At 46.9% G+C, this 19,711-nt stretch overlaps 1 protein-coding gene across 6 annotated transcripts; it reads left to right on the top strand.

Moving 5' to 3' along the window:
* Positions 1 to 205: 205 nt before the first annotated feature.
* On the top strand, positions 206 to 19,448 carry LOC132084847 (alpha-endosulfine). 6 transcript variants are annotated; one of them, XR_009420105.1, is made up of 6 exons: positions 206 to 524; positions 3,144 to 3,272; positions 11,971 to 12,137; positions 12,237 to 12,640; positions 12,702 to 13,543; positions 13,687 to 16,109. XR_009420105.1 is itself a non-coding variant. In XM_059490110.1 (5 exons), the coding sequence occupies exons 1-5, from the start codon at positions 468 to 470 to the stop codon at positions 19,190 to 19,192; spliced, it is 477 nt and encodes a 158-aa protein (XP_059346093.1). In that variant the 5' UTR covers positions 206 to 467; the 3' UTR covers positions 19,193 to 19,448. The 6 variants fall into 6 exon arrangements, 4 of the variants coding, with proteins under 4 accessions (XP_059346093.1, XP_059346091.1, XP_059346092.1 ...); XR_009420106.1 differs by having other exon boundaries at positions 12,702 to 14,640; positions 14,757 to 16,109; XM_059490110.1 differs by lacking the exons at positions 12,702 to 13,543; positions 13,687 to 16,109 and adding an exon at positions 19,130 to 19,448 and having other exon boundaries at positions 12,237 to 12,297.
* The last annotated feature ends 263 nt before the right edge of the window (positions 19,449 to 19,711 follow it).

The following is a 19,711-nucleotide window of genomic DNA, read 5'->3' as shown; positions in this document are numbered from 1 at the left end:
GGGTGACACGGGTGACATGAGCTGCGGGTGGTCTCAGCTGGTGGGTGCGGGTGAGCTCCCTCCTCCTCCAGGCCCCTTTTCCATTCCGGGGGCGCTTTTGGGGCTTTTCGGTGTCCCCGCGGTGTCCCCGCACCCTCCCGGCCCCGGTCTCGAACCCGTGGCTCTGTGGGACAGGGGGAGCCCCGCCTGTTTCCTCGCCCACTCGATGTTTCTCGCTTTCCATTGGTCGCTGTTAATGCCAGTCGTTGTTGCCCCGCCCTTTTGCTGGCACCACCTCCCCTCAGTGCTCCGCCTCCCGCTCGCACTGATTGGTCAGGTGTGATGTCACTGCGGCCGCTTCTCTGCGCTCATTGGGTAGAGCTGCTGTCCGTCACGCAGCTGAGGCGGTGGAGGCGGTGGCGGCCATTTTGGAGCAGGGCGCGGGGCCGGACGCAGCGGAGGGAGCGCAGAGGCCCCCCCTCACCGCCATGGCAGCCCCGCTCGGTACCGGCGCCTTCACGGAGGAGACCGGGCAGGAAAAACAGGTGGGGGAACCCCCGGGGAACTGAGGGGGTATCGGGCGAACTCCCACTGGATCGCCTGCACGTCCCTCTTTCCAGTCCTAAGCGGAGATTGGTTATTTCTGTAGTCAGTCTGGCGAAAGCCGGACTCTGATTGGCTACGAGGCTGGGGGTGGGCGGGACTTCCGGATTAGGCTCGATGGCGGCGTGGGGGGTGCGTGGGGTCGGTGGGGTGAGGTTGGGGGGGACCGGGATGGGACCGGGATGGGACCGGGATGGGACCGGGATGGGGTAACGGGGGTGGGAGGGGGCTGGGATTAACCTGGGGTGGGGGTAATGGGGTTGGGATGGGGGTAACTGGGAGGGGATGGGGTAATTGGGATGGGAGGGGGTAACTGGGAGGGGATGGAGTAATTGGGATGGGAGGGGGTAACTGGGATGGGAGGGGGTAACTGGGATGGGAGGGGGTAACTGGGATGGAGTAACTGGGATTTGGGTTACTGGGATGGGGTAACTGCGGTGGGATGGGATAACTGGGATGAGAGGGGGTAACTGGGAGGGGGTAACTGGGATGGGATTTGTGTAACTGGGATAGGATGGGGGTGACTGGGATGGGGTAACTGGGATGGGATTGGGGTAACTGGGATGGGATGGGGGTGACTGGGATGGGTGGGGTAACTGGGATGGATGGGGGTAACTGGGATTGGGGTAACTGGGCTGGGGTAACTGGGATTGATTGGTGTAACTGGGCTGGGGTAACTGGGATGGATGGGAGTAACTGGGACTGGTGTAACTGGGATGGGGTAACTGGGATAGGGGTAACTGGGATTGGTGTAACTGGGATGGATTGGTGTAACTGGAATGGGGTAACTGGGATTGGGGTAACTGGGATGGACTGGTGTAGCTGGGATTGGTGTAACTGGGATGGGGTAACTGGGATTGGTGTAACTGGGATTGGTGTAACTGGGATGGGGTAACTGGGATGGACTGGTGTAACTGGGATGGACTGGTGTAACTGGGATTGGGGTAACTGGGATGGGGTAACTGGAATTGGGGTAACTGGGATGGACTGGTGTAACTGGGATGGGGTAACTGGGATGGGATGGGGTAACTGGGATGGGGTAACTGGGATGGGGTAACTGGGGTTGGGGTAACTGGGATGGGGTAACTGGGATGGGGTAACTGGGATGGGGTAACTGGAATGGAAGGAACTGGGATGGACTGGTGTAACTGGGATGGGATGGGGTAACTGGGATGGACTGGTGTAACTGGGATGGGGTAACTGGGATGGGGTAACTGGGATGGACTGGTGTAACTGGGATGGATTGGTGTAACTGGGATGGGGTAACTGGGATTGGTGTAACTGGGATGGACTGGTGTAACTGGGATGGGGTAACTGGGATTGGTGTAACTGGGATGGATTGGTGTAACTGGGATGGATTGGTGTAACTGGGATTGGTGTAACTGGGAGCTCAGGGCAGCACTCCCAGACCCTGCAATGGTTTTAGGGGATGAAGCTTTGGGTGCTGCTGTCAGACCCCCTGACCCCAAAATCCCATCCAGGACCCCCAAAATCCTGACCAGGACCCCCAAATCCATCCCAGGACCCCCAAATCCATCCCAGGACCCCCAGAATCCTGATTGGGACCCCCAAATCCTCCCCAGGACCCCCAAATCCAGGAATTCCTTCCTAAAATTCAGCCTAAAATCCAGGAATTCCTTCCCAAAAGAAATAATGTAAAATTTATTTAGTAAATAATTTTTATTTAATAAATAATTGTAAATATGTATTAGTAATGTAATAACTAATGCCAATTTTATTTATGAAATAAATGTTAATGCAATTAATAAATGTAAATTAATAGTGCAATCAAAAATGTCAATTTCCTTTCGTGAATAAATTTTGATTTAAGAAATGAATGTAAATATAAATTAATGTGCATTTCGTTAAATAAATAAATAAATTTTAATTAAATATTTTAATATAAATTAATAATGCCAGCAATAATGTGCATTTTATTTGATAAATTTAAATTGGATTAATAAATATAAATAAATTTAGCTATTATTATATTGATATAATATAATGTAATGTAATATATAATGTAATATAATTATGTTATATTATATTATATTATATTATATTATATTATATTATATTATATTATATTATATTATATTATATTATATTATATTATATTATATTATATTATATTATATTGTAGTATATTGTAGTATATTGTAGTATATTATATTATATTATATTATATTATATTATATTATATTATATTATATTATATATAATTAGTGCAATATTATATTTAATGCTATTAGTATTGTATTGTATTAATATTAATATTGTATCAATATTAACATTTATTAATATGTTATGTATTGATATGTAGTATTAATAAATATATAAATGTATATATTAATTAAATAGAAATTAAATTAATATAATTTAATAATAACATTTCATTTATTAAATAAATTTTAATTTAATTAATACACATAACTTAATAAGAAAATAATGAAAATTTCATTAAATAAATTTAAATTTAATTCATAAATATAAATGAAGGATGTAACAAATAATATAAATGTTATTTAATGAATAATTTTTGATTTTTTTCTGTATTTTAGGACTGTCAGGAGAAGGACAAAGGCGTTTCCCCTGAGAGGGCAGAGGAGGCCAAGCTCAAGGCCAAATATCCCAACCTGGGCCAGAAACCCGGGGGCTCTGATTTCCTCATGAAGAGGCTGCAGAAAGGGGTGAGTGAGGGCACAGGAGATCCAAAAAATGGGGAAAAAATGGGGAAAAACGGCTAAAAAATGGGGCAAAAAAATTGGGAAATTTGGGGAAAGAATGGGGAAAAAATGGGGAAAAAACGGGGAAAAAATTGGGAAATTTGGGGAAAGAATGGGGGAAAAATGGGAAAAAATGGAGAAAAAAAATTGGGAAATTTGGGGAAAGAATGGGGGAAAAATGGGGAAAACTTTGGGAAATTTGGGGAAAGAATGGGGAAAAAATGGGGAAAAAACGGGGAAAAATTTGGGAAATTTGGGGAAAGAATGGGGAAAAAATGGGAAAAATTGAGAAAAAAATTGGGAAATTTGGGGAAAGAATGGGGAAAAAATTGGGAAATTTGGGGAAAGAATGGGGGAAAAATGGGGAAAAAAACCCCAGGAAATTAGGGGAAAATGGGAAAAAAAATGAGAAATCTGGGGGATAAAAAGGAAAAATAATAGGAAAAATAATGGGAAAAATAATGGGAAAAATAAATGGGAAATCTGGGGAAAAACGGGGGGGGGGAATGGGAAAAGAAAGGGAAAAATGGGAAAAAATGGGGAAAAAGGTTGGGAAATTAGGGGAAAAAATGGGGAAAAAACAGGGAAAAAATTGGGAAATTTGGGGAAAGAATGGGGGAAAAATGGGAAAAAACTGGGAAAAAAACCCCAGGAAATTAGGGAAAAATGGGAAAAAGTGAGAAATCTGGGGGATAGAAAGGAAAAATAAAGGGAAAAATAATGGGAAAAATAAATGGGAAATCTGGGGAAAAACTGGGGGGGGAATGGGAAAAGAAAGGGAAAAATGGGAAAAAATGAGAAATCTGGGGAGGGAAGAAAAGGAAGAATAATGGGAAAAATAAATGGGAAATCTGGGGGAAACCTGGGGAAAAATCCAGGGAGAAATAATGGGAAACTTGAGGGAGAAATGAGGGAAAATGGGGAAAAAATTGGGAAATTTGGGGAAAGAATGGGCAAAAAATGGGGGAGAAAAAAGGGAAAAACGGTGGGAAATTGGGAGAAAAAAAAAGGGAAACTTGGAGGAAAATGGGGAAAAATCCAGGGAAAGAATGGGAAAAATAGGGGAAAAATGGGGGGAAAAAAAGGGAAATCTGAGGGAAAAATGGGGGAAAAAATTGGAAACCTGGGGAAAAAAATGGGGAGAAAAGACCTGGGAAACCTGGGGAGGAAAAGAACTGGGAAATTGGAGAAAAACTGGGGAAAAAAGGGAAAAATAATAGGAAAAATAAATGGGAAACAAACTGGGAAAAAAACCCTGGGAAAAGTGGGGGAAAAAATGGAGAAAAAACTGGTGAGGAAACCTGGGGAAGAAATGGGAGAAAATGAGGGAAAAATTGAGAAATCTGGGAAAAAACTGGGAAAATTGGGAAAAAATGGGGAAAAAATGAGGAAAATCTCTCAGGAATGGGATTAAATCCTCAGAAATGGATCAAAAGGCTCCTGGGTTGGGAAAAAGGAAGGAAGGGATCAGGCCCTGAGCCTTTACTTTGGGAAATTAATTTAATTTATTATCCTACTGAAAAATAATAAATAAATTTATTATTTGTATATAAAATTGACAATTTCATTTTTATGCCATTAAGAAATAATAAATAAATTTTTACTTATATATAAAATTTTAAAATTTATATATAAGTAAAATTTATATTAAAAATATTTATATTTATATAAAAATTTTATATTTATAAAATTTATAATGGAATTTATATTCCATTAAGAAATAATGAATTTATTACTTATATATAAAATTTAAAATTGAATTTATTACCTCATACAAAATTTAAAATTGAATTTATTACCTCATTAAGAAAACACAAATTTAAGAGAACATAAATGTATTCTTTATATATAAAGTTTAAAATTTTAATTAAAACTAAAATTGAAAAATAAACCTTAAAATTTTAATTTTACACCCAAAAATCCATTTAAAATTAAAAAAAAATCATTTTATTTTAACTTCAAATTTTTTTTGGCTAAAAAAATTTTATTTTTAATTTTAACTAAAATTAAAATTCTCATTTTAGTTGAAGGAGTTGGATCAATTTTAAATGAAATTAAATTAAATTAAATGATGGGTGGGATTGGCACTGGGACGCCCTTTGAGCTGGGATGGTGCAGGAAGGGCCAGGGGTTGTTCTGTGGGGCAAAAGTCCTGGGTTTGTCACTCTGGTTTATGATCCCACAGTGCTGGTGTGTCAGTCTGGCTCAGCACCCCATAAATCCTGGCTCTAGGCCTGGTTCACCCCATAAATCCTGGCTCTAGGCCTGGTTCACCCCATAAATCCTGGCTCACCTCATAAATCCTGGCTCTGGGCCAGGCTCACCCCATAAATCCTGGCTAGGCCAGACTCACCCCATAAATCCTGGCTCTAGGCCTGGCTCACCCCATAAATCCTGGCCCTAGGCCTGGTTCACCCCATAAATCCTGGCCCTAGGCCTGGTTCACCCCATAAATCCTGGCTCTGGGCCTGGTTCACCCCATAAATCCTGGCTCACCTCATAAATCCTGGCTCTGGGCCAGGCTCACCCCATAAATCCTGGCCCTAGGCCTGGCTCACCCCATAAATCCTGGCTCACCTCATAAATCCTGGCTCTGGGCCTGGCTCATCACCCCATAAATCCTGGCTCTGGGCCTGGTTCACCCCATAAATCCTGGCTCACCCCATAAATCCTGGCTCTGGGCCAGGCTCACCCCACAAATCCTGGCTCCAGACCTGGCTCACCCCATAAATCCTGGCCCTAGGCCTGGCTCACCCCATAAATCCTGGCTCACCTCATAAATCCTGGCTCTAGGCCTGGCTCACCCCATAAATCCTGGCTCTAGGCCTGGCTCACCCCATAAATCCTGGCTCTAGGCCTGGCTCACCCCAAAAGTCCTGGCTCTAAGCCTGGCTTGTCATCCTAAAAGTCCTGGCTCTCTAGGCCTGGTTTATCATCCCAGAAGTCTTGGTTCACCATCCCAAAAATCCTGGTTCACCATCCCAAAAATCCTGGCTCATCCCATAAATCCTGGCTCTCTAGGCCTGGCTCATCATCCCAAAAATCCTGGTTCATCACCCCAAAAATCCTGGCTCATCCCAAAAGTCCTGGCTCTCTAGGCCTGGCTCATCCCAAAATTCCTGGTTCACCATCCTAAAAGTCCTGGCTCTGTCACCCCTAGCTCCTCATCCCATAAATCCTGGCTCTAGGCCTGGCTCACCCCATAAATCCTGGCTCCAGACCTGGCTCACCCCATAAATCCTGGCTCCAGACCTGGTTCACCCCATAAATCCTGGCTCTAGGCCTGGCTCACCCCATAAATCCTGGCTCTAGGCCTGGCTCACCCCATAAATCCTGACCCTAGGCCTGGCTCACCCCATAAATCCTGGCCCTAGGCCTGGTTCACCCCATAAATCCTGGTTCACCTCATAAATCCTGGCTCTGGGCCAGGCTCACCCCATAAATCCTGGCTCCAGACCTGGTTCACCCCATAAATCCTGGCTCTAGGCCTGGTTCACCCCATAAATCCTGGCTCCAGACCTGGCTCACCCCATAAATCCTGACCCTAGGCCTGGCTCACCCCATAAATCCTGGCTCTAGACCAGGCTCACCCCATAAATCCTGGCTCTAGGCCTGGCTCACCCCAAAAGTCCTGGCTCTAGGCCTGGCTTGTCATCCTAAAAGTCCTGGCTCTCTAGGCCTGGTTTATCATCCCAGAAGTCTTGGTTCATCATCCCAAAAATCCTGGTTCACCATCCCAAAAATCCTGGCTCATCCCATAAATCCTGGCTCTCTAGGCCTGGCTCATCATCCCAAAAATCCTGGTTCATCACCCCAAAAATCCTGGCTCATCCCAAAAGTCCTGGCTCTCTAGGCCTGGCTCATCCCAAAATTCCTGGTTCACCATCCTAAAAGTCCTGGCTCTGTCACCCCTAGCTCCTCATCCCATAAATCCTGGCTCTAGGCCTGGCTCACCCCATAAATCCTGGCTCTAGGCCTGGCTCACCCCATAAATCCTGGCTCTAGGCCTGGCTCACCCCATAAATCCTGGCTCTAGGCCAGGCGTATCATCCTAAAAGTCCTATCTGTCTAGGCCTGGTTTATCATCCCAGAAGTCTTGGTTCACCATCCCAAAAATCCTGGTTCACCATGCCAAAAATCCTGGGTCATCCCATAAATCCTGGCTCTCTAGGCCTGGCTCATCCCAAAAGTCCTGGTTCACCATCCCAAAAGTCCTGGCTCTGTCACCCCTAGCTCCTCATCCCAAAAATCCTGTCTCTCTAGGCCTGGCTCATCCCAAAATTCCTGGCTTACCATCCTAAAAGTCCTATCTGTCTAGGCCTGGTTCATCATCCCAAAAATCCTGGTTCACCATCCCAAAAATCCTGGTTCACCATCCTAAAAGTCCTGGCTCTCTAGGCCCGGCTCATCATCCCAAAAATCCTGGTTCACCATCCCAAAAGTCCTGGCTCTGTCACCCCTAGCTCCTCATCCCAAAAATCCTGTCTCTCTAGGCCTGGCTCATCCTAAAATTCCTGGCTTATCATCCTAAAAGTCCTGGTTTATCATCCTAAAAGTCCTATCTGTCTAGGCCTGGCTCATCATCCCAAAAATCCTGGTTCACCATCCCAAAAGTCCTGCCTCGTCATCCCAAAAATCCTGGCTCTGTCACCCCTAGTTCCTTATCCTAGAAGTCCTGGCCCTGTAGGCCTGGCTCACCCCAAAAGTCCTGGCTCATTATCCTAAAAGTCCTGGCTCTCTAGGCCTGGCTCATCATCCCAAAAATCCTGGTTCACCATCCCAAAAATCCTGTCTCTCTAGGCCTGGCTCATCATCCCAAAAGTCTTGGCTGTGTCAGCCTGGTTCATCCCAAAAGTCCCATCTCTAGGCCAGGTTTATCATCCCAAAAGTCCTGGTTCATCATCCCAACAATCCTGTTTCTGTAGGCCTGGTTCACCCCAAAAGTCCTGGCTCTGTCACCCCTAGCTCCTCATCCCAAAAGTCCTGGTTTATCATCCTAAAAGCCCTATCTGTCTAGGCCTGGTTCATCATCCCAAAAATCCTGGTTCATCATCCCAAAAATCCTGGTTCATCATCCCAAAAGTTCTGGCTCTCCAGGCCGGGCTCCTCATCCCAGTGCAGAGGATCCTGTCAGGCTCTGGCTCAGCAGGTGTGATCCCAAACCTGGCAGTGTGATCCCAAACCTGGCAGTATGATCCCAAACCTGGCAGTGTGATCCCAAACCTGGCAGTGTGATCCCAAACCTGGAAGGTGTGATTTTAACTTTGGAAAATGTGATCCCAAATCTCACAGGTGTGATCCCAAACCTGGCAGTGAGATCCCAAATCTCACAGGTGTGATCCCAGCTTTGGAAAATGTGATCCCAGCCCTCACAGATGTGATCCCAAATCTCATAGTTATAATCCCAGCTCTCACAGGTGTGATCCCAGCTCTCTCAGGTGTGATCCCACATCTCACAGATGTGATCCAGCCCTCACAGATGTGATCCCACATCTCACAGGTGTGATCCCACATCCCACAGATGTGATCCAACCCTCACAGATGTGATCCCACATCTCACAGTTATGATCCAGCCCTCACAGATGTGATCCCACATCTCACAGGTGTGATCCCAGCTCTCACAGGTGTGATCCCACACCTCACAGGTGTGATCCCAAATCTCAGATGTGATCCCAGCCCTCACAGGTGTGATCCCAGATCTCACAGTTATGATCCAGCCCTCAAAGTTGTGATCCCAGCTCTCTCAGGTGTGATCCCACATCTCACAGGTGTGATCCCAGCCCTCACAGATGTGATCCCAGCTCTCACAGGTGTGATCCCACATCTCACAGTTATGATCCAACCCTCACAGGTGTGATCTCAGCTCTCTCAGGTGTGATCCCAGCTCTCACAGATGTGATCCCAAATCTCAGATGTGATCCCAGCCCTCACAGATGTGATCCCAGCCCTCACAGATGTGATCCCAGCTCTCTCAGGTGTGATCCCAGCTCTCACAGATGTGATCCCATATCTCACAGGTGTCATCCCAGCCCTCTCAGATGTGATCCCAGACCTGGCAATGTGATCCCAGCCCTCTCAGATGTGATCCCAGCATTCCAGAGGTTTCCCCCTCCCTGCCGTGCCAGGGCTCAGTGGCTCAGGGCTGCTGCCGCCATCCAAAGGTCCCAGCTCTGTGTCAGAGGCGCCTGAGTCAGGCCCGGGCTGAGTCACTGCCTGGGGGCCAAAGGCCTTTCCTCTAAACCTGCCCTAACTCCTGCCTGCATTTCCCCTTGTGTCATCTGCTGTGGCCTGGGAAAGAGCAATCCCAGCACTGCCTGAGGGATCCTCGTGGCTCTGCTCCTGCACAGCCAACCCAAATCCCAATCCCAGCACTCCCTGAGGGACCCTCGTGGCTCTGCTCCTGCACATCCAGCCCTAATCCCAACACTCCCTAAAGGATCCTTGTTCCCCTGCTCCTGCATATCCCGTCCCAAATCCCAATGCTCCCTGAGGGATCCTTGTGGCTCTGCTGTTCCCCTGCTCCTGCACAGCCAATCCCAATCCCAAATCCTGCATATCCAACCCCAAACCCAATCCCAGCACTCCCTGAGGGATCCTTGTGGTTCTGCTGTTCCCCAGCTCCTGCACACCCAATCCCAATCCCAAATCCTGCACAGCCAATCCCAATCCCAAATCCTGCAACCAATCCCAAATCCTGCCCAGCCAATCCCAAATCCTGCACAGCCAATCCCAAATCCTGCACACCAATCCCAATCCCAAATCCTGCACAGCCAATTTCAGTTCTAACTCCTGCACACCCAATGCCAATCCAAATTCATCCCTTTCCAAAGGGAAAAAGGGAAAGGGATAAAGGGGTAAAAAGCACCAGAGACAAGGTGGAATTTGAAGGGTGTTGAGGCAAACCTGTGCTTTGAAAGTGTTGGGCATCCCAAGCTTGGATTTCCTTTTTTTCCCCATGGTTTTGCTGTTCCCCCGCTCCTGCACAGCCAATCCCAATCCCAAATCCTGCACAGCCAATCCCAATCCCAAATCCTGCACTCCCAATCCCAATCCCAAATCCTGCACACCCAATCCCAATCCCAATCCCAATCCCAAATCCTGCACTCCCAACCCCAATCCCAAATCCTGCACAGCCAATCCCAATCCCAAATCCTGCACACCAATCCCAAATCCTGCACTCCCAATCCCAATCCCAAATCCTGCACTCCCAACCCCAATCCCAAATCCTGCACTCCCAATCCCAATCCCAATCCAAATTTAACCCTCTCCAAAGGAAAAAGGGAAAGGGATAAAAAGGATAAAGGGAAAGGGATAAAGGGATAAAAAGCACCAGAGACAGGTGGAACTTGAAGGGTGTTGAGTGCTGGGCATCCCAAGCTTGGATTTCTTTTTTTTTCCCCCATGGTTTTGCTGTTCCCCTCCTCCTGCACACCCAACCCCAATCCCAAATCCTGCACAGCCAATTTCATTTCTAACTCCTGCACACCCAATGCCAATCCAAATTTATCCCTTTCCAAAGGGAAAAAGGGAAAGGGATAAAGGGATAAAAAGCACCAGAGACAAGTGGAATTTGAAGGGTGTTGAGGCAAACCTGTGCTTTGAAAGTGTTGGGCATCCCAAGCTTGGATTTCCTTTTTTTTCCCCATGGTTTTGCTGTTCCACTCCTCCTGCACACCCAACCCCAATCCCAAATCCTGCACAGCCAATCCCAATCCCAGATCTTGCACACCAATCCCAAATCCTGCACACCCAACCCCAATCCCAAATCCTGCACACCCAATCCCAATCCCAGCTCCTGCACTCCCAATCCCAATCCAAATTTAACCCTCTCCAAAGGAAAAAGGGAAAGGGATAAAAAGGATAAAGGGAAAGGGATAAAGGGATAAAAAGCACCAGAGAGAGGTGGAACTTGAAGGGTGTTGAGTGCTGGGCATCCCAAGCTTGGATTTCTTTTTTTTTCCCCCATGGTTTTGCTGTTCCCCTCCTCCTGCACACCCAAACTCAATCCCAAATCCTGCACAGCCAATTTCATTTCTAACTCCTGCACACCCAATCCCAATCCAAATTTATCCCTTTCCAAAGGGAAAAAGGGAAAGGGATAAAGGGATAAAAAGCACCAGAGACAAGGTGGAATTTGAAGGGTGTTGAGGCAAACCTGCACACCCAACCCCAATCCCAAATCCTGCACAGCCAATCCCAATCCCAAATCCTGCACACCAATCCCAAATCGTGCACAGCCAACCCCAATCCCAATTCCTGCACAGCCAACCCCAATCCCAAATCCTGCACTCCCAATCCCAATCCCAGATCTTGCACACCAATCCCAAATCCTGCACACCCAATCCCAATCCAAATTTAACCCTCTCCAAAGGAAAAAGGGAAAGGGGTAAAAAGGATAAAGGGAAAGGGATAAAGGGATAAAAAGCACCAGAGACAGGTGGAACTTGAAGGGTGTTGAGTGCTGGGCATCCCAAGCTTGGATTTCTTTTTTTTTCCCCCATGGTTTTGCTGTTCCCCTCCTCCTGCACACCCAAACTCAATCCCAAATCCTGCACAGCCAATCCCAATCCCAATTTAGCCCTCCCCAAAGACTCCCCATGGCTCTGCTCTCCCCCTGCTCCTCCTTCACTCCCAATAACCCAAACATTTCTCCCCCTTGCAGCAAAAATACTTCGATTCTGGCGACTACAACATGGCCAAGGCCAAGATGAAGAACAAGCAGCTGCCCAGTGCAGGGCCTGACAAGAACCTGGTGACAGGAGACCACATCCCCACGCCCCAGGACCTGCCCCAGAGGAAATCCTCCCTGGTCACCAGCAAGCTGGCAGGGTAGCTGCACTCCCAGCTGGGGCTGCCCTCTTTTTTGTCTCTTTCTTTTTTTTTTTTTTGTTTTTTTGCCTAAATGGATTGAACTTCACTGTACCATAGGGATGGGAGCAGCAGAATCCACGTAGTTTGTTTGAGTCTTTGCAGCAAACGCACCCCAAAGGTGACTTGGGGGGCAGGGTTGGGCTGGCCCTTCCTCCCAGAGAGGCTTTGCCTTAATTTTGCTGCTGTTTGGAACCATCGTGGCTCTCAGAGGCACTGGAGCTGTGCCCCCTTGCTGGCTGGGACAGCCCCAGAGGGGGCACCTGGAGGAGGGGACAGGGCAGGGCTGAGGGGTGGGAAGGGATTGCAGGGGTTGGGGGAGCAGAGATTGAGCCAGCTGGGCAGGAGAGTGATCCCAGCTCTGGAAATGGTGATCCCAGCTCTGGAAATGGTGATCCCAGATCTGGAAATGGTGATCCCAGATCTGAAAAGTGATCCCAGATATGGAAGTTGTGATCCCAGATGTGGAAATGGTGATCCCAGATCTGGAAATTGTGATCCCAGATGTGGAAATGGTGATCCCAGATCTGAAAAGTGATCCCAGATATGGAAGATGTGATCCCAGATCTGGAAATTGTGATCCCAGATCTCACAGGTGTGATCCCAGATGTGGAAATTGTGATCCCAGATCTGAAAAATGATCCCAGATATGGAAGATGTGATCCTAGATCTGGAAATGGTGATCCCAGATCTGGAAATTGTGATCCCTGGTCTGGCAGGTGTAATCCCAGATCTGGAAATTGTGATCCCAGATCTCACAGGTGTGATCCCAGATGTGGAAATTGTGATCCCAGATATGGAAATGTGATCCCAGATCTGAAAAGTGATCCCAGATGTGGAAATTGTGATCCTAGATCTGGAAAGTGGGATCCCAAATTTGGAAAGTGATCCCAGATATGGAAGTTGTGATCCCAGATTGGAAAGAGTGATCCCAGATCTGGAAATTGTGATCCCAGATCTGAAAAGCAATCCCTGCTCTGGCAGGTGTGATCCCAGATTTGTAAAATGTGATTCCAGATCTGGAAAGTGATCCCAGATGTGGAAATTGTGATCCCAGATCTGAAAAGTGATCCCAGATCTGGAAATTGTGATCCCAGATCTGGAGATTGTGATCCTAGATTTAGAAAGAGTGATCCCAGATCTGGAAAGTGGGGTCCTAGGTCTGCAAAGAGTGATCTCAGATTTGGAAATTGTGATCCCAGATGTGGAAATTGTGATCCCAGATGTGGAAATTGTGATCCCAGATCTGCAAGAGTGATCCCAGATATGGAAGATGTGATGCCAGATGTGGAAATTGTGATCCCAGATCTGAAAAGTGATCCCAGATGTGGAAAGAGTGATTCCACATCTGGCAGGTGTGATCCTAGGTCTGCAAAAAATGATCCTAGATTTGGAAATTGTGATCCCAGATCTGAAAAGTCATCCCAGATGTGGAAATTGTGATCCCAGCTCTGAAAAGTGATCCCAGATCTGGAAATTGTGATCCTAGATATGGAAATGGTGATCCCAGATCTGCAAAGTGATCCCACATCTCACAGGTGTGATCCTAGGTCTGCAAAAAATGATCCTAGATTTGGAAATTGTGATCCCAGATCTGAAAAGTCATCCCAGATGTGGAAATTGTGATCCCAAATTTGGAAATTGTGATCCCACATCTGAAAAGTGATCCCAGATCTGGAAATTGTGATCCCAGATTTGGAAAGAGTGATTCCAGCTCTGCAAAGAGTGATCCCAGATATGGAAAGTGATTTCAGCTCTGGAAATTGTGATCCTAGATTTAGAAAGCGTGACCCCAGATTTGGAAAGTGGGATCTTAAATTTGGAACGTGTGCTCTCAGACGTGGAAATTGTGATCCCAGATCTGCAAAGAGTGATCCCAGATCTCACAGGTGTGATCCCAGGTCTGAAAGTGTGCTCTCAGACCTGGAAATTGTGTTCCCAGGTCTCACAGATGTGATCCCAGATCTCACAGGTGTGATCCCAGCCCTGAAGGCACAGTCAGCTGTGAGCTTGAGAGCTTCAAAGTGAAGAAATTGGCTGAGATGAAAAAAAAAAAAAATATTTTTAATCTCAGGATAATAAACACCAGGAGCAGGGGTGGTGTTGGGCTGAGCTGAGATCTGTCCCTGGCTCAGCTCACAAGGGAGACAACATTGAACATTTCCAGAGGGGCTGGGCAGGGTTTGAAACATCTCGGGGTGCTTGGGGGGTAGAGCCCCACCTCAGCTGGAGCAGCTTGGCTGAATTTGGTCAGAAGGATAAAACCAGAGGAACTTGGATGGATTTGGCTAAAAGGGACAAAACCAGAGGGGCTTGGCTGAATTTGGCCAGAGGGACAAAACCAGAGATGCTTGGCTGAATTTGGCTAAAGGAACAGAACCAGAGGGGCTTGACTGAATTTGGACAGAAGGATAAAACCAGAGGGGTTTGACTGAATTTGGATAAAAGGGACAAAACCAGAGGAGTTTGACTGAATTTGGTCAGAAGGATAAAACCAGAGGAACTTGGATGGATTTGGCTAAAAGGGACAAAACCAGAAGGGCTTGACTGAATTTGGCTAAAAGGGACAAAACCAGAGAGGCTTGGCTGAATTTGGACAGAAGGATAAAACCAGAGGGGCTTGACTGAATTTGGATAAAGGGACACAACCAGAGGGGTTTGACTGAATTTGGATAAAAGGGACAAAACCAGAGGAGTTTGACTGAATTTGGCTAAAGGAACACACAACCAGAGGGGCTTGACTGAATTTGGTCAGAAGGATAAAACCAGAGGGGTTTGACTGAATTTGGATAAAGGAACACAACCAGAGGAGTTTGACTGAATTTGGTCAGAAGGATAAAACCAGAAGGGCTTGGCTGAGCTTGACCAGAGGCAGAAAACCTGTCCCCTCGTGGTGCCCTGGTGTCACTTTTCCATGCAGGGACAAGAGTGGGCACAGCTGTGCCAGGGCAGCCCAAACTTTGATTTCTTTTTTCCCCATGTTTTCCCTTGTATTTTCTTTCTCTCAAACCTGGGGGGAAAAACAACTAAACCCCCAAATTAACACCAACATCACAACAAAAAACCCTTAGAACCTGCAGAGCCAGGGCTGGGGGTGGCACTGTCCCCTCCTGGTGCCCTGGTGTCACTTTTCCATGCAGGGACAAGAGTGGGCACAGCTGTGCCAGGGCATCTCAAACTTTGATTTTTTTTCCCCCATTTTTTCCCTTCTTGTATTCAAACCTGGGGAAAAAAATTAACAAACCCCCAAATTAACACCAACATCACAACAAAAAACCCTTAGAACCTGCAGAGCCAGGGCTGGGGGTGGCACTGTCCCCTCCTGGTGCCCTGGTGTCACTTTTCCATGCAATGGGGAGTGTGGGCACAGCTGTGCCAGGGCATCTCAAACTTTGATTTCTTTTTTCCCCACGTTTTCCCCTTCTTGTCTTTTCTTTGTCTCCAAGGAAAAAACCACCCCAAATTAACACCAAAATCACAACAAAAAAACCAAGAGTGGGCCCAGCTGTGCCCCAAAACCTGCCCCAATTTCAGCCCCAAGGACCAAAGGAGGGCAGGCAGGAGTGAGGGATGCCCAGCAGGGTTTTGCCCCTGTGTGTGTCACCTGTGTCACCTGTGTCACTTCCCTGCTGTGTTTGCCCAGGGTGTGCCGGAATGTGGCTCTGCCTTCAGGTGTTTCCTGGATCCTCCTGTGAGAAAAATCCCCGGGGCTGCTCCTGTCACCCTCTGGGGCAGGGACAAGGAGTGTGGTGGCATCGGGAGCTGTCCCTTGTCCCCACAGGGTCCCGCTGTGGCCCCCAGCCCCTGTGTGACCTGCTTGGGGCAGTGGCTGCACACCCTCCTGCTGCCTGTCCCAGCCATGTTGTAAATAGGTAACAAATATATATATAAAAAAAAATATATATATATATATATATAATTTTTTTACATGGTCACCTCTTCTGGACTGCTGTGCTTGCTTTTTATTCAACTCCAAAAAAAAAAAAAAAAAGGGGAAATAAAACCTAAAAGAGGAAATAAAGGGAAAGGTGCAAAGGGGAATTGCTGCTCTGGGGGGTGTCCCTGTGCTGGGGGGGGCAGAGGGAGGGGACAGCCCCCCAAAATGTGTGGGGACACCCTCCAAAACGTGTGGGGAGACCCCAAAATGTGTGGGGAGACCCTCCAAAACGTGTGGGGAGACCCCAAAATGTGTGGGGACAGCCCCCAAAATGTGTGAGGAGACCCCAAAACGTGTGGGGTCAGCCCCAAAACGTGTGGGGACAGCCCCCAAAACGTGTGGGGACACCATTCAAATGTGTGGGGACAGCCCCAAATGTGTGGGGACACCCCCCAAAACGTGTGGGGAGACCCCAAAATGTGTGGGGACAGTCCCCAAATGTGTGGGGACACCATTCAAAATGTGTGGGGACAGTCCCCAAATGTGTGGGGACAGCCTCCAAACGTGTGGGGAGACCCCAAAACGTGTGGGGACAGCCCCCCAAAACGTGTGGGGACACCATTCAAATGTGTGGGGAGACCCCAAAACGTGTGGGGACAGCCCCCAAAATGTGTGGGGAGACCCCAAAATGTGTGGGGACACCATTCAAATGTGTGGGGACAGCCCCAAAGTGTGTGGGGACGCCCTCCAAACGTGTGGGGACAGCCCCCAAAACGTGTGGGGAGACCCCAAAACGTGTGGGGACAACCCCCAAATGTGTGGGGACACCATTCAAATGTGTGGGGACAGCCTCAAAACATGTCGGGACACCCTCCAAACATGTGGGGACACCCTCCAAAAGTGTGAGGACAGCCCCAAAACATGTGGGAACAGCCCCAAAACAGGTGGGGACACCCTCCAAATGTGTGGGGACACCTCCCAAACTGTGGGGACACCCTCCAAATGTGTGGGGACACCCTCCAAATGTGTGGGGACACCCCCAAAATATGTGGGGACAGCCCCCAAAAGTGTGGGCTCACAGAGGCACTGGTGGGCACAGGGGAGGGATTTTACCAACCCAAATCTTTGCTCCAGCTGCAAATCCTTCCACTATGTCCCACCGTGGCACCTTTGTCCCCAGTGCCACCCCTCAGGCTCTCTCCAGGTTCATTTTGGGGTGCATGGGGGGGGTTGCCGTGTCCCACCTGTGGGATTTTCATCCCTGACTTTTCCCCTGCAGCTCTCTGCGTGTGCCCCTGTCCTGGATTTTCCCCCCAAAAAAATCCTGGGAATTCCCAAGGCCTGGAGGCCACGCAGGGACCCTGAGGGGACAGGCAGGGACACGCTGTTCCAGCTCGTGTTTGTGCTAAAGCTTGGCACCACCTCCCAAAAAACGTGCTGGGTGCTGCCAGAGCTCCCTGCTCTTGGCTCCTGCTGCCAAAAATTCCTTCCCAGCCAAGGACACACATTCCTTGGGGCCACGGGAAGGATTCTGAGAGGGACGGATTTCATCCTGCCGGACCTGGCTTTGGGCTGGGTGACAAGGGGGACAGGAGTTGGGGACACCCAGGGGGATGCACAGCCCTGGGTTTGGTGAGCTGGGACATCTCAGGGTGTCAAACAGAGCACGCTGGGCTTGGTTTGTCCCCAAAAACGGTGACAGGGAGGTGGCAGCTCCAAACAGAGCGCACTGGGCTTGGTTTGTCCCCAGAAATGGTGACAGGGAGGTGGCAGCTCCAAACAGAGCACGCTGGGTTTGGTTTGTCACGGTTTGTCCCCAGAAATGGTGACAGGGAGGTGGCAGCTCCAAACAGAGCACGCTGGGTTTGGTTTGTCACGGTTTGTCCCCAGAAATGGTGACAGGGAGGTGGCAGCTCCAAACAGAGCACGCTGGGTTTGGTTTGTCCCCAAAAATGGTGACAGGGAGGTGGCAGCTCCAAACAGAGCGCACTGGGCTTGGTTTGTCACGGTTTGTCCCCAAAAATGGTGACAGGGAGGTGGCAGCTCCAAACAGAGCACGGTGATGGTGACAGAAGCTATTTTTTATTCGGTATAAAAATAGAGATCTATTCTTCTATATAAAAATATAGAATATACATTTCTTCTATAAAGAAATACAGAGGATCCATTTCTTCTTCTATATAAAAATACAGAATATCTATTCCATATAAAAATACAGATCTATTTCTTCTATATAAAAATATAGATCTATTTCTTCTATATAAAAATATAGAATATACATTTCTTGTATACAGAAATACAGATCCATTTCTTCTTCTATATAAAAATACAGAATATCTATTCTATATAAAAATACAGGTCTATTTCTTCTTCTACATAGAAATATAGAATAGCTATTTCTTCCTCTGTATCAAAATATAGAATATCTATTTCTTCTATATAAAAATATAGAAGATCCATTTCTTCTTCTATATAAAAATATAGAATATAATTTCCTTCTTCCCTATAAAAATATAGAATATCTATTTCTTCTATATAAAAATATAGAATATACATTTCTTCTATATAAAAATACAGATCTATTTCTTCTATCTAGAAATATAGAATATTTATTTCTTCTTCTATATAAAAATATAGAGTATACATTTCTTCTATATATAGTGCATTTATATAGAAATATGGACTACATATTTCTTATTCTATATAAAAATATAGATATATTTCTATATTAAAATATAAAATATTTATTTCTTCTTATATATAAAATATAGAATATATTTATTCTATATAGCAATATAGACTATATATTTCTTCTTCTAGACAAAAGTATCATAATATATATTTCTTCTTCTATATAAATATAAAAATATTGAGTATTTCTTCTTCATAGAAATATAGAATATCTATTTCTTCTATATAGAAATATAGAATATATTTCTTCTATATAGAAATATAGAATATATATTTATTTTTATTTTATATAAAAATATAGAGTATATATTTTTCCCTAGATTTCTTCCACTTTTATATTCTAAATCTCGGTCCCTTCTTTCAAACCCCATTTTGGCCACACCAGCGGGGCCGTGCTGGCTCCAGCCCCGCACCCGGGGGATGCTCGGTGCTGCGGGACCGGGAATGAGCCGGGAATGGACCGGGAATGGATCAGGAATGAACCGGGGATGGATCGGGAATGGATCAGGAATGAACCGGGGATGGATCGGGAATGGATCAGGAATGAACCGGGGATGGATCGGGAATGGATCAGGAATGGATCAGGGATGGATCAGGAATGGATCAGGGATGGATCAGGAATGGACCGGGAATGGATCGGGAATGGATCAGGAATGTATCGGGAATGGACCGGGAATGGATCGGGAATAGACCGGGAATGGATCGGGAATGAACCAGGGATGGATCAGGAATGGACTGGGAATGAACTGGGGATGGATCAGGAATGGACCGGGGATGGATCAGGAATGGATCAGGAATGAACCGGGGATGGATCGGGAATGGACCAGGGATGGATCGGGAATGGATCAGGAATGAACCGGGGATGGATCGGGGATGGATCAGGAATGGACCGGGAATGGATCGGGAATGGACCGGGAATGGACCGGGAATGGATCGGGAATGGACCGGGAATGGATTGGGGATGAAC

The sequence above is a fragment of the Ammospiza nelsoni genome, chromosome 28, assembly GCF_027579445.1.
Source record: "Ammospiza nelsoni isolate bAmmNel1 chromosome 28, bAmmNel1.pri, whole genome shotgun sequence".
Lineage (NCBI taxonomy): Eukaryota > Metazoa > Chordata > Aves > Passeriformes > Passerellidae > Ammospiza > Ammospiza nelsoni.
This window is presented reverse-complemented; position numbering and strand designations above follow the sequence as displayed.

Excerpts from the sequence above, each read along its gene's own strand:
- LOC132084847 (XM_059490108.1), top strand. The coding sequence starts at position 468 with ATGGCAGCCCCGCTCGGTACCGGCGCCTTCACGGAGGAGACCGGGCAG. Across the intron at positions 3,273-11,970 it reads TGAAGAGGCTGCAGAAAGGG|CAAAAATACTTCGATTCTGG; the intron begins GTGAGTGAGGGC and ends TCCCCCTTGCAG. Across the intron at positions 12,138-12,236 it reads GTCACCAGCAAGCTGGCAGG|GGATGGGAGCAGCAGAATCC; the intron begins GTAGCTGCACTC and ends ACTGTACCATAG.